Raw genomic sequence first — 13,903 nt, forward strand, 5'->3', positions numbered from 1 at the left:
AGCTTGAGTTGTAGTTATCACCTCACCCATCTGCACTCTTCCTTTGGGAGAAGGGTGATGTTCTGCCTGTGGAACTTTTACTACACTGACAAAACTTTCCACTGCAATCAGGCCCAAGCTGAAACCTCAGCGGTAGTTATCACACACTGCCCTTCACCCCCTTATTTTAACAACTGTCTCTTCATTTCTTTGAGAAGGCTGAGCAGTGCACAGCTCTCTGCCAGCCCTTTGCAGTCACCTAGCTCATGGCACTGCTGCTGTGTCACATCAAGAGATTAATCAGACAGAGAGAGTCAAGTCTTATATTTCACAAAGCTCTATCCAAACACACACAAAGAGTATTTTTGCTGGTCACTAAGGATACAATTTCAGACAGCCTTCATACAGCAGGGCTTCCCAAACTGATTTGGGAAGCATTCAATAAAACCAGCTGATCAATTAATGTTGCTTTATTAATACTCCCATTATTTCTGCTCCATATTTTGATAGCTACCCAAATTATTGACACATCTCAACATTCCAGTTCCATAAACAACCAGCATCCATCAATATACACAGGGTTAATTTCACAATACTGACAAGTTTCCTTCCCACTTTAAACCAGGAAAATTGACAAAAGATAGTGAAGTCTTTAGCACATATACAGTATGTTTACCTACACATCTAGATAAATATTAAAAAATAACCTCAAAAACTATATGTGTGTTATTAATTAAATGGTACAGTGATTCATCCTTCCCCCTGCCTTCTGTGATCATTTTCCATGTCCTCCTGCTCCTTGCTGTTTTGAGAATTGCCTTGGTGGTAAAAGGAAGAAAAAAGATTCTGTCTAATGGGAGGTGGCTGGAGGATGGGGTGAAACAGAGAGAGCTACATCTGGAGCTAAAGGGCAGCACAGAGCAAGGCCAGGCAGTTTAAGGCCACCAAGAAATGTCAAACCCATCCTGTCCCTCCCACCTGGCACCCATCCTGGTGCCTCTCAGGTGGGATACCAGCAATAGTTCAGGACAGGATTGGAAGAGCCTTGAGGGGAAGCCGTATGAGGATCAGCTGAGGTCACTTGGTCTGTTCAGCCTGGAGAAGAGTAGACTGAGGGAAGACCTCATTGCAGTTACAACTTCCTCCCGAGGGGAAGAGGGGCAGACAATGATCTCTTCTCTCTGGTGTCCAGTGACAGGACCTGAGGGAGTGGCCTGAAGTTGTATCAGAGGAGTTTAGGTTGAATATTAGAAAAATGTTCTTCATCCAGATGGTGGTTGGCACTGGAATGGGCTCCTCAGGGACACGGTTGCAGAATCAAGCCTGACAGAGTTCAAGAGGAATTTGGACAATGCTCCCAGGCACATAGTTTGACTCTTGGGGCTGCCCATCCATCTAACAGATCCAGGTCTCTCTGCAGAGCCCTTCTTCCTTCCGGTAAATCGACACAAGCTCCCAGCTTAGTGTCACCTGCAAATTTACTAATGAAAGACTCAATTCCCTCATCCATGTCATCAATAAAAATATTGAACAGAATTGTTCCCAGCACAGACCCCTGAGGGACACCACTGGTGACTGGCCGCCAGCTGGATGCAGCACCGTTCACCATCACTCTCTGGGCCCGGCCATCCAGCCAGTTTCTAACACAGCAGAGAGCGCTCCTGTCCAAGCCATGTGCTGCCAGCTTTTCCAGGAGTGTGCTGTGGGAGACAGTGTCAAAGGCCTTGCTGAAGTCCAAATAGACAACATCCACAGCCCTTCCTGCATCCACCAGGCAGGTGACCTGGTCATAAAATGAGATCAGGTTGGTCAAACACAACCTACCCCTCCTAAACCCATGCTGGCTGGGTCTGATACCCTGGCCATCCTGTAAATTCTGTGTGATGACACTCAGTACAACCGGTTCCATTACCTTACCAGGTACTGAGGTCAGGCTAACTGGCCTATAGTTACCAGGGTCCTCCTTCCTACCCTTTTTGTAAATGGGCGTCGCATTGGCCAGCTTCCAGTCCTCTGGAACCTCACCAGTGAGCCAGGACTGCTGATAAATGGAGAGTGGCTTCACAAGCTCATCTGCCAGCTCCCTCATCACCCTGGGATGGATCCCATCTGGTCCCATAGATGAATGAATATCCAAGCATCCCAGCAGATCTCTGACTGCCTGCTCCTGGATAACAGGGGGACCGTTCTGTTCGCTGACGCTGTTAACCAACCCAAGAGGACAGCTGTCCTGAGGACAAGCCCTCTTTCTGCTAAAGACTGAGGCAAAGAAGACATTAAGTACTTCTGCCTTCTCCTTATATGCAGATACTAAGTTTCCTCCCTCATCCAATAAAGAACAAAGGTTGGTCTTACCCTTCCTTTTACCGTTTATATATTTGTAAAAACACTTTTTATTATCCTTTATGGAAGCCACCATCTTAAATTCAAGCTGACCTTTAGCCTCCCTAATTATTTTCCTACATGCTCTAGCAGCCCTCTTAAATACTTTCTGAGAAACATGACCATCCTTCCAGAGATGATACATCCTTTTTTTATTCCTATGTTCCTCCAATACCTCCTTGCCCATCCAGGCTGGACGTTTACCTTGTCGACTCATCTTTCAGCACACAGGAATAGTCTGTTCCTGTGCCCTCAAGATCTCTGTTTTGAAGTATGCCCACCCTTCCTGAACTCCCTTGTTTTTAAGGGCTGCTTCCCAGGGGACTGTCTGAATAATTCTCCTAAACAGGCCAAAGTCTGCCCTCTGGAAGTCAAATGCAAGAGTCTTATTAATGCTCCTGTTGATATCACCAATTATTGAGAACTCTATTATTTCATGATCACTCTGCCCCAAGCAGCCTCCAACCACTACATCTCCCACCAGCCCTTCTCTATTAGCAAACAACAAGTCTAACATAGTCCCTCCCCTGGTGGGCTCACCCACCAGTTACATCAAAAAGTTGTCGTCTATACATTCTAAAAATTTCCTGGACTGCTTCTTATCTGCTGTATTAAGTTCCCAGCAGATGTCTGGCAGGTTGAAGTCACCTACAAGAACAAGGGCTGATGATCCTGAAATATTATCTAGTTGCTTATAAAATAAGTTGTCTACCCCTTCTTCCTGGTTGGGTGGACGGTAACAGACTCCCAGCAGGATGTCAGCCTTGTTGGCCTTCCCCTTAATTCCTACCCATAGGCATTCAACTTCATCTTCATTAGTTTCAATACCTATGGTGTCAAAAGCCTCCCTAATATAAAGGGCCACCCCTCCTCTTCTTTTCCCTTTCCTGTCTCTTCTGAAGAGCTTGTAACCATCCAATGCAGTGCTCCAACTATGTGAGTCATCCCATCACGTTTCAGTGACGGCAACTACAGCACAGCTTCACTGCTGCACCATGACCTCCAGCTCTTCTTGTTTGTTGCCCATGCTGTGTGCATTGGTATACATGCACCTCAGCTGGGCTACTGATTTTACCCCTAACGCAGGCTTACTGCCCTTGGGCCTGCTTCCAGACTGCCCAGCTGCATCCCTTTTCCCCTTCAAACCTAGTTTAAAGCCCTGTCAACGAGGTCTGCCAGTTCATGAGCTAAAAACCTTCTGCCCCTAGCGGAGAGATGTATCCCATTTGGTTCCAGCAGGGCAGGTGCCGTAAAAGTTGCCCCATGATCAAAGAATCCAAAATTTTGCCAACGACACCAACCCTTGAGCCACTTGTTAATGACACGAGTTCTCCTATTTCTTCCATCATTTTTCTCTGCCACCAAAGGGACTGAGCAGAACACCACCTGTGCCCCTGTCCTATTAACTACTTGACCCAGTGCCCTAAAGTCCCTTTTTATTGCCTTAACACTCCTCTTTTCAATCTCATCACTGCCAGCTTGAAGTATCAGCAGTGGGTAATAATCAGAGGGCTGAATCAGCCCAGGAAATCCCTCAGTGATATCCCATACCCGGGCCCCAGGGAGGCAGCAGACCTCTCTGTAAGATGGGTCCGGGCGACATACAGAGCCCTCTGTTCCTCTCAGAAGGGAGTCACCCACTTCAATTACCCTTCTTTTCTTCTTGATGTTAGAGGTGGTGATCCTTCTTACAAATGAATTATAATTGGGAGGTTCACTGGGCAGATAATTTTCCTCTAAATCCTCTAAATCATCTGGCTGGCTCTCTAGATCCAGGGCCTCATACTTATTCTGAAGTGGCACCTGGCTAGGGGATGGGGGACAGGAGGAATTTTTATTACTACTTCCCCAAACAGGGACCCATTTCCACTCTCCTTCATCTTCCACGTGCTCATCCATTGTCTGAGAGTGGAAGGCATACGAGTCCTCTGACTCCTGGTGTGTCTCCCTTAATGCTGAAAGAGCTGAGCTCCACCAATCTATTTCCCTTTCACTTTCCCTGATACTCCTCAATCGTTCAATTTCCTCCCTAAGCTCTGCCACCAGTGAAAGGAGGTCATTCACCTGTTCACACCGCAGGCAAGCCTCCTCAACAACACTCCTTGAAACAACCGATAAGGCCAAACACTCCAGGCAGGAGTGGGTCTGTACAGATGCATCCTTTTTGGAGGGCTCCACCGGGCCACACACACTTGTACAAACCACAGCTTTGGACCGTGTTGAAACCATTACTAATAGAAACTGCAAAACCAACCAGCCAACAGACACACATGAAGAAACCACAGCAACCCTTGCTAGCAGAAGGAAAACCTACAGTCCTGCCTGCTTGCCCTGCCTACGCGAACTGCTGCGCAAACTGCTGTGGCCACGCCCCAGAGACATGCCACGCCCCTGTTTGCCCACTCCTGTTCGCCAGCGCTCCCTAGAAGCCTCTTATAATCAGGGACTCAGCAACAAGGAGAGCTCCTCCCCTTCCTGCTGACTCCCCACTCCCAATAGAATGAGCCAAAAAAATATGGAACACTTCACGAATTTGCGTGTCATGCTTGCACGGGGGCCATGCTAATCTTCTCTGTATCATTCCAATTTTAGTATACGTGTTGCTGAAGTGAGCAATTTATGCAATTACTGCCCATTATTCTTAGACAATGAGTCTGCAGTGGTCTGCAATAAATACCAGAACTCAGAAGCAACCCTATTTAAGATTAATTTTATTTCAATTATTAAGTAATGGAATCTACTTTAGTGAAAATGCTTTTCTTTTTTCAAAGGAACCTTAAATTCAATTAAGAGTTCCTATAAAGACTCAACGCCTTGCCCATTTACAATGCACCTCTAGTCATGGAAAATTTCAATCTGAAGCACAATTATTTCTTATAAAACTTAAGCAAGGTTTCTCCTATGACATTGTATTTTCTATCACATTCCTTTAATTAGAGGTACTTCACTAGACTTGTATATCGTCATCCTGAAGTATGTCACCCATTTTCATCTCCCACAAGCATGGTCTGGTTTATGCAATAACCTGTGACTATGAATATCTAGATGCTAACTTGTCCATAGTTTCCTTAACTTGTCAGTACATCCAGAAAACCCATCACTCTTCCACAACTGACATGACAAGACCAAGAACTTATTAGACCTGTGATTTGACTGACATTTCCCCTAGAATGGCAAAAAAAAGGATCTAGGTATTGTTCACATCTAATCTTTCTTCCTGCAAAGGCACAGTGTTGCATTGCTGCTTGACCTCTGTCTTGTCAAACAGTGAGTCAGAAAACAGTGATATTACACTGTAAAATAGTAAAAAGCTCCCAAAGTACATTCAGTATCAGGTAAAGACTCTAATGCTGTATTACATTTAAATTGCTTAGTGAGAGCACTCTCCTCTCACCAAAGGGATGGGCCCCAAGCTATACATGTAACACTGCAACACATCCATAGTGTATTTCATCAGTGTTACTGCCATGCCTGCAGTGTGGTCTGAATAATTACTCAAGGTCATCTGGGTAACTGCAGCACCATAAGGGTCAGAACAAGTTGAATTCATGGAGTACATCCAGTCCCACTGCATGTCCACGGAAGGTTAACTCCAGAAAACTCAAGCCCAATTACAGCCTTACTGCAAAAGCAGCATTTTCTAGCAGTGTTTAGTTCCAAACTTTCCTCTTCCATGGGTTAACTCTGGAAGGGAATGATTTGGGTCTTCTATGCAAAGTGACATTGAGAGATTACTTTGGATACTGTTCTAGATGATTAAGCCACACTCATGTAAAAGGAATAGGATAATATTCAAAAATCACTATTTGTTGTTCCATCTGAAGGCTGTGAAGCATAATAAAAATCAAACATATATTAGTATCAAGTAGCTATATTGATTATCTTCAACTGTCACAATAGGGGACACTTTCAGAGAAAAAAGAAACCATAATTTTTCTTATTTCAGAGAAAATGCACATCATAAATTCAGAAGAGCCCATTTTTCAATAGATCAGGGGAACTCTGATATCTTGAAGCAGCTGACCACTTCCTTAACTGTGTTAAACACCACAGTTAAAATCAACTGCAGATAAACTATTTCCTTTCACATGCTTTCCATTTTACCCATGTAAGCATAATTTCAAATGGGTAACTAGCCTCCAATTAGTGTGGACTACATCCCAGCTGCTACTCTTAGAATCAGAAAGTTTTAGCATGTATTCTGAGGTGACAGCACTACACTTTAAGCCACTTGAAGCATGCAGAATTATCTTCTCTTATGTGTTGATATTCTTCTGTGCTGTCTCTACTTGTCTTCAGCAGAAAGCCTTGAAGCACAGGATTGCTTCTGAAGTGATCTCTTGAAATCAAGTATTTTATAACCACTTCTGCAGCTGTTTCTTTAGGGTCTACTGTCACTATCAAAGTTTGATGACTATGAAGAAATGCTCTTAAGAGAATGGTTGAATCTGTGCTCTGCTCTGAAATAGCACTGATCCCATTCTTCTGGTAGAGTGCCAAAGTCCGACTGCACTTACAGTGAACTGTTTAAGCTGTTCAAACACCAGTACTGAAAAACCTCAATGCCTTTCCTCTCTGGGAAAGAGAACTGTTTCTTGACAGATAATCTGTGCACACTTCAGGAAACATTTAGGGCAGTTTGAAACCTTTCAAGTGGTATGACACTAAAGCTGATTTCCTAAAGCAGATTCTTTCTGCTGGTTCACATGAGTGACAAAATCAGTTTTGCATTTCAGGGGATGACTCAAATATTAGAAGGGATGTAGCTCTTACTTTTCAGTGTTTTGCTCTAGAAAATACTTACATTTCCGAGGTCAATAATGAAACAATCTCCTTTGTTGAAGCTGGTCCAAGCCAAGGGGACTTCTGTGGCTCTCACAACTCTCCGGCCCTTGATATGCAGCAGCCTCTGGGCACTCAGATCATTAGTAACAACATGATTAAATCCAGAGGCAACACCCCCTGCCTAAATAAAACAAAACAAAGCAGTCAGCTTTATTTTAGCCTAATTTCTGCAAAGTTACTTTTTTTTTTTTTTTGGCTACAGCTGAGGAGCTGTGGAAAAAATAGTTTATGTAGTGAGAAGCAAGGCAAAGTAATTTACCGTTTAAGTGTGCTGAACATAGACCAGACAGACATCACTGCTGCTGAACTCTCAGGTGTGAACCTTTAGCCAAGGGAGCAAATGTCACCCTCCTTCCAAGGGTTTTCAGATAAACAGCAAAAGTGAAAACACAATTTACAGTACTCTCCAGCCTCCTTCAGAGGATAAAGTAATACTGAGCCCCACTGTTAGGGCAAAAGTCAAGGACTGAGGAAAAGCAGAGAAATATGCAGCTCCTTTTGAATTTTTTTCAAACTTGAATCTCAGAGGCCCAAGTGGTTTTAGTCCCTGGTTACATGTGGATGGATGGATAATTCCACAGCAGCTCTGTAATTTTATGAAAGGAATATTTGAAATTTAAGAGTCAACCTGGCAAGGAGTACCAAACTAGGTGAAGTGAGAGCAAACTGTTGATTTACAATCTGAGTATAAACATAAGCATAATCCTGTAAACTGGCTTGGATGTCTGCCTCTGTGAGGCAGCATTCTCCACTCCTCTGGGAGACCCAGACCTTGTATTGGAACAGAGAGTGGCTCTTCAAATTACAAAAAGAATTTAAATGTAAAAGTTTGGGTGCATCACTGCCAACCTCACTTATGCAGAGTGAGAAGCTTGGTTGTGTAGACAGAAGTTATAAACCTTCATAATGGGGGGAAAAAGGCTGAATGAGTCATCGCTCCCAGAGCTTCTACTACGGAGATATTCTAAGAAGATACATTACTTTATTCTTAAAAAAAACCCCACAGATGTTGCAATAAAAAAAGGCACCTTTCAGCTATTCAACTTCTGAAAGTGACACAAGGACACTGACACTACACCTTTCCAAAAGCTCAATTTTTCAAAAGAATTTGGGAGACTGTTGTTTTATCTACTTCAGAAAAAAACTGCAGCAGGACTGCAAAAGTACAATTTTTAGATTCAAGTGAAGTCAGGTCTTTTCCACTCTATTCATGTTTCTAACCACTTGAGCACACTGGGTTCTGCATTTGAACAAATATATTTGGTCTGCAAGGCAGAAGTTATTTCAGTGACATTTAACACCTCCCAGACACAGAGCATCCCTACTGTGAGCTCTCTTAGACACACAAGTATGAAATTCCAGGACAGTTTTGGGGGAAAAATTTAGGAAGGGTTTTCACATAACAGAAGAGGCACTGACAAACAAGCTGCTGCTTTCTGTACCAACACTGGACACTTGCAGTTTAAGATGGGTGGTTCAGATCTAAACCCACAAAGCATTAATAAACTATTTTTAAAATCTCCATTTAGAAAGAAAAACATTTGATCTTTATGTAGGGAAAAATGTTACATACAATTTCAGAATGCATTTTGACAGACTCTTTACCTTGTATTTAATTCCTCCTTTGAAGTAACCCACAAACTCAGTAGACTCATGTCCTTGAATTTCTCTACTCTGCACAGGCTTTCCTCCTAGATAGTCATCCATTTGAACAGCAAATATAGCTGCAGCTGTGCTTTCATCCTGGGTGCATTCTTTCCCTGAAATAAGGGGAAATATGTCAATAAAAAAATTAATATAATTTTGAATTGTGTTGGAGAAATTATTTCTGCAACAACTGGACACTGCCTTCAGCAGGTTGTATAACCAATGTTTATGGAGAAACAAAGCACTGAATCGCAACTTTGTTCACCACCAAATAACATGATCTTCCAGACCATTTCTTGACTACTTGTAGAACTGCATTCATAAGGAAAAAAAAAAGAGTGAAAAATAGTGAAGTTCATCTTCTCTTAGAATCTTCAAACAAAAGAATAATTTAACTGAGTTTAGCAGGGCAAGTGTCAGCTGTAATGATTTTTGGACTTTTAGCTGAAGTTCAAAGAAAGAAAGGTCATGTGAAAGGACTGTCTGGATGGTGAAACATGTATTTATTCTAAGAACAACTCACCGAGCCATAAAGCCAAAATAATTCAAAGCAGTCCTCTTGACACTATAATACAAGCAAGATATTTTGCCTGGTACAGTTGGGAGAAAGAAAAGCAGCTTTGGGGCTCAGATATTTGCTTCATTAGGTCACACTTTGTTTTGTACCCTACAGAGAGTAGCCTATTCCCAAGACTGTGGCATCTTGACCTAATGTGCTGATGCCTGTACATGCCAAAGCCAGGCTGTATATTAAACCAAAGATTTTAATGTGTGTCCAAACATTTTGGATGAACATTTTCAGCAGTTTTAATTGTTTCAAGAAAAGCACAAATAGAATCAAGTCTAAAAAATAGGCTTCTCAGTAACTACAGTAGAAAAAGGAAAGGTGAGGTCTTCCATTTGGTTCCCAATCACTCCATGACAGAACTTGATATGTCCCAATATGCTTTCTCAGAACTGAGTACCATCTTAAAGTTGGTGGTAAAATTTTGGAGGCTTTAGGGGTGGTTTTTGGTCTTTTTCTAAATAGGGGGAATCATATCCATTAAGACTAGATCTTTCTAAATTACTATTTGCAATTACATTACAGTGTTCAGGGTTAAATAAAAATTATTTTTGAACAGAGTCAGAGGTAAGAACTACTATCAGACTTCTTCTCATAGTTGTTATGCAAGAAAATGCTTAGCAAAATTCCATTAAAAAGAATCAAGTGAGCATCAGTCCAAGCATAAGTTACTCAAGCTTGTATGAAAACCAGATTTACCTTACAGTCTAAGGCACAAACAACTATAAATAAGCCAGAGCATAAAAAGAAAAAGAACAAGTTTTTACCAAACAGATCCTGGTTCACATGGACAGATCTTATGACAATCTATGGGGACAAGGGTTAAAAAACAATTAAAAAACACCATGCATGATTTTATTAAAGACACTAAGTGGGGTATAGCCAATCTCACTCGCACAAGTATCTTCATACTGGCAGAGTGCATGCTGTTTCCATTAAGGATAGTTTCAAGTCCAGACAGGTCCCTTAAGATTACTACAATTACTAAGGCATCCCTCAAGTGCCAGTAGGGACAACTGAGTCAGAATGTCTGAGCAATGTTCAGAGTGGATACAGCTGCAGCAAAACAGATCCACATTGATTGCTTGGCCATGCCAACACTGTTGATACACCCAGGTTAACTTGCACAGAAACTATCCAACCTCAACAGCATCTCAGTGCATGTGAGATATTTGGTAAAACAGTGATTTTCCCATAGGAAGCTTCAGCATGGCAGAACAACTCAGGACTCACTTTACCCCACTGATACCAGTCACAACTGAAGACTGTCAGCACACTGAGGTCACAGACCATCCTCCCATGGTCTAGACCTTCTTTTAGCCCCTTGAGTGTGCCTAAGCAAGGAATTAGGAGAACCTTTGTCACTATGTAACAGGAAAATTTGATGTTGGGGGTCTTTTTGCTGGTTAGAATCTGTGCACACTCACAGCCACCATATGTGGCTGCCACAATCACATACCACAGATGACAAGCAGGAGTAGGACTGCGTCACCAAACAACAAGGCCCTTGTAAGTACCTAAGACCAAAGTCTGCACTGTTTCCCCCATCACAAGAATTCTTTCTTTACATCCCAAAGTCTGAGTGATAGTGACTGCTTCAGCTGTCCAGACACACTTACAGGAAGTCTTCAGAAAGACCCTCTTGTGATCTTCCTGGCCCACAGATTATACAGTCTTTGCTTAAAAGGGAAAAATTTGGTGTACAAAACAGCAGTGTGAATCAGTTAAAAATACCAATATGATTCTACGGTTTTTGCCCCGAGTGTGACTGGCCCTCCCAATACACCTTATTTGAAGTCCTGGTCTCCTGTTGCTATTAAGTGTGCAGCAATGTTTGAGATTATTCCACCCCGCTGCTGAAGTATCTCTCAAGCAGGAAGGGATTTGCCAGCACTGAGCCTCCCTGCAGCCACCTTGCCAGCTGCACAAGAACAGTGGGCACCCAGATCACCTGAGGCCATTTAAACTATCTAGATAGCGCTACATCAGCACAACAGGTGCACCACTGTGTACAACTAAAGCTCTTCAGCCACCAACAATGAGGTTTTAATTGCTGCAAATGTCAGTCACTGTTCTACCTTCCCTTCCCAAGAGCTGCAAACAGCCCTTACATCACTCCCTGTGATGTGTCTGCTAGACCTTCACTAAGACATACGTAGTTCCAGCTTCATTAACAAAGGTCTATACAGCCAAACCCTGCAACCAATTAGCAGCACTGCTGGCAGAAAAGGCTCTGCCAGAAATTCATTCACACTGCCATCTATGATTATACCCTTACCAGACACAGACACTAACATGCTTGCCAGCTGGAAAACTCCAAAGACATGCAAAATTCAATGCAGAAACAATCCAAGCTTCATCTGCAATTGTTTTTCAATGCAAGCAAAAATACAAAGAGAACTACAGCAACTCAAGCACCTTAATGTTAATACACCTATCTTTAACTGCATTCATTGAGATGACTGCCTACAAACACAAAATTGTTGGTGAAACAAGAAAAAAGTAGTAAGTTTCAGGCAACTAAACAGCAATCACTGTGGCAGGATGACTCTGTTGCCAGATGGGGAAGTCACATGAAACCTCCAGGAGATGAGGAAGTCACGTAAAACACAACTGTAATGTAAAGTGGGCTAGTCAAGGTGGAAGGCAAAAGACCGGTTCCAATCCCAGTAGGCTGTCAGACTGATAGTAAAGAGGTTTTAAAGAAAATCTGGTGTCTTTGCACTTGATCTCTATACCATCAGAAAGCAAAATTCATCTAGCTGGAAAACACCCAGACACTAACCAGGGCAACACCAGGGAGACAGGCAAGAGGACATTTTCTACCAGATGGCAATAAAGGCAAGAAAACTACTCATGTGAGTGAAGGCATGATTTCACTCCAGAACCTCTGTCGGGTGCAGCCAAGATTTGACTTTAACCCTTCAGTACTTTTCCAAACTACCACCACAAGTGAGCAAGCTTTCACCTTTCTGCCGTACCCCACTGTCCCACCACCCAGTCCCTCAGCATCGGAGGAGATGACGCTTGGCACCACGCCGGTCCTTGGTGGCAGCCCCACTTCTGCCGCCACCTCGAGCACCCTCTTGGAAGCCTCGCAGCCTCACTGAGAAGGGCGGGGAATGCCCTGCCCCGGATGCCCAGGAGCCCGGCGAGCCTTCCAGCAGCCGGGTGGGCACTGCGGGCTCCCCCTCGCTCCTACCGAGCCAGTAGTGCAGGCGGTAGGCGACGCTGTCCCCGCGGCGCTCCGTGCGCAGCACCAGGTACGCGTCCCCAACGAAGAAGTCGCCGTGGCGGCTCGGGGGCACGGGCACCAGCTCCAGCCGCTCGACGCGCCACACCTGCAGCCCACTCTGCTGCCCGGCCTCGGCGAACGCCGGCGGGAACCGCTCCGGAGCCATGGTTGGGAGCGGAGAAGTGGCAGGGGCTCCGCACCGTCCCATTTATAGCGCCGGGCGGGCGGGCGGGGCGCAGCGGGGCCGGCCCTGGGCGGGTGCGGAGGGATGCGCCTCTCCCACCCCTTCCAGCGGCGCCCGCGGCCGGCTCCGCTGTCCTTCAGTCATTCGTGTTTAACACGCCTGTAAGACAAACTCACCCGAAATCCCTTTTGCGTCTGTGCCCAGCGCCGTAGCAAGGGTGTTATTAAAAAACCAACCACCCTCACTGCAAACGGAGAACGTTTCTCTGTTGTAAAATAATAGGAGAAAACCCCAGAAAAGACAAGAAAGAAAAGTACAAGTAGGCTAATCCAGTGTCTGCGGATGTTGTAGCATTGTGCTGTTTGCTTCTATAATTATCACACCTGCCTTGTATGAACTGCTCATACCAGAATACAAAGAGTTTCTATAGCTTGCACTTGCAGCGGAGCGGTTTTCCATCCCCGGCTGGAATGGCAGAGCACAGCTCTCATACACCCAGTAACCTCGTTTCTTTTGTTCAATACTGATAGGAATCTTTCGGGGGGCGGGGGAGGGGAGGGAAATCTTTCCTCTGGGATTCCAGATGAAGCCCAGAATTAATATAAATTTATCGTTGTCAGAAAAATTAAAGAGTTCTGCTGTTGTTTTTCCAAAACTGTGCAGCAGCTCAAAAGGTTTTAAACCCACTTCCTACTTGTCTGTCTCCTTTATAAATGTTTGGTACATCAACAGGACAACTACAGTTTTCCTTGCAATATGAAAATTATAGCCAATTATAGCCATTCCCAGTATCACATTTTCCATCTAATATTGGCAGGCAGATCAGTCTGGGTACAATACAAGCAGATGCAGTGCAAGCTGTCAGTACATCAAAAGATACATTTCAGAAAGAGTTTTGTTTAGCTTCATTATCTTATCCACCTGGATGAGTTTCGAAGCTCCTAATTTCCCCACTGGGTTGCTTTATCAAGTTAATACAAGAAGAGTGCAAGTATCCACCTGCAGGCACATCAGGGCTCCCTCAGCAAGTGGGAGAGGAAGTGATAAATGCAACAAAGCAGCTGGA

General features: G+C 43.9%; 1 protein-coding gene and 1 non-coding gene across 3 annotated transcripts in view; both read right to left on the reverse strand.

The window, feature by feature from the left end:
* SCIN (scinderin) overlaps nt 1–12,834 on the reverse strand; it is a 47,977-nt gene extending 35,143 nt beyond the window's left edge. Inside the window, exons 1-3 of one of the 2 annotated variants that reach the window (XM_068210087.1) lie at nt 12,621–12,834; nt 8,812–8,966; nt 7,166–7,327 (exon numbers count right to left, since the gene is read on the reverse strand). In XM_068210087.1, the coding sequence (XP_068066188.1) occupies nt 7,166–7,327; nt 8,812–8,966; nt 12,621–12,819 (516 nt within the window). In that variant the 5' untranslated portion in view covers nt 12,820–12,834. Of the gene's footprint in view, nt 1–7,165; nt 7,328–8,811; nt 8,967–10,185; nt 10,333–12,620 lie in introns of those variants that run through there. The other variant, XM_068210096.1, reaches the window with a different exon arrangement.
* Nucleotides 4,871–4,977, reverse strand: LOC137465398 (U6 spliceosomal RNA). The gene has a single exon (XR_010994637.1). It is a non-coding gene; the product is annotated as a U6 spliceosomal RNA (small nuclear RNA).
* Nucleotides 12,835–13,903: the final 1,069 nt, after the last annotated feature.

The sequence above is a fragment of the Anomalospiza imberbis genome, chromosome 1 (genome assembly GCF_031753505.1).
Source record: "Anomalospiza imberbis isolate Cuckoo-Finch-1a 21T00152 chromosome 1, ASM3175350v1, whole genome shotgun sequence".
NCBI classification, from domain to species: domain Eukaryota; kingdom Metazoa; phylum Chordata; class Aves; order Passeriformes; family Viduidae; genus Anomalospiza; species Anomalospiza imberbis.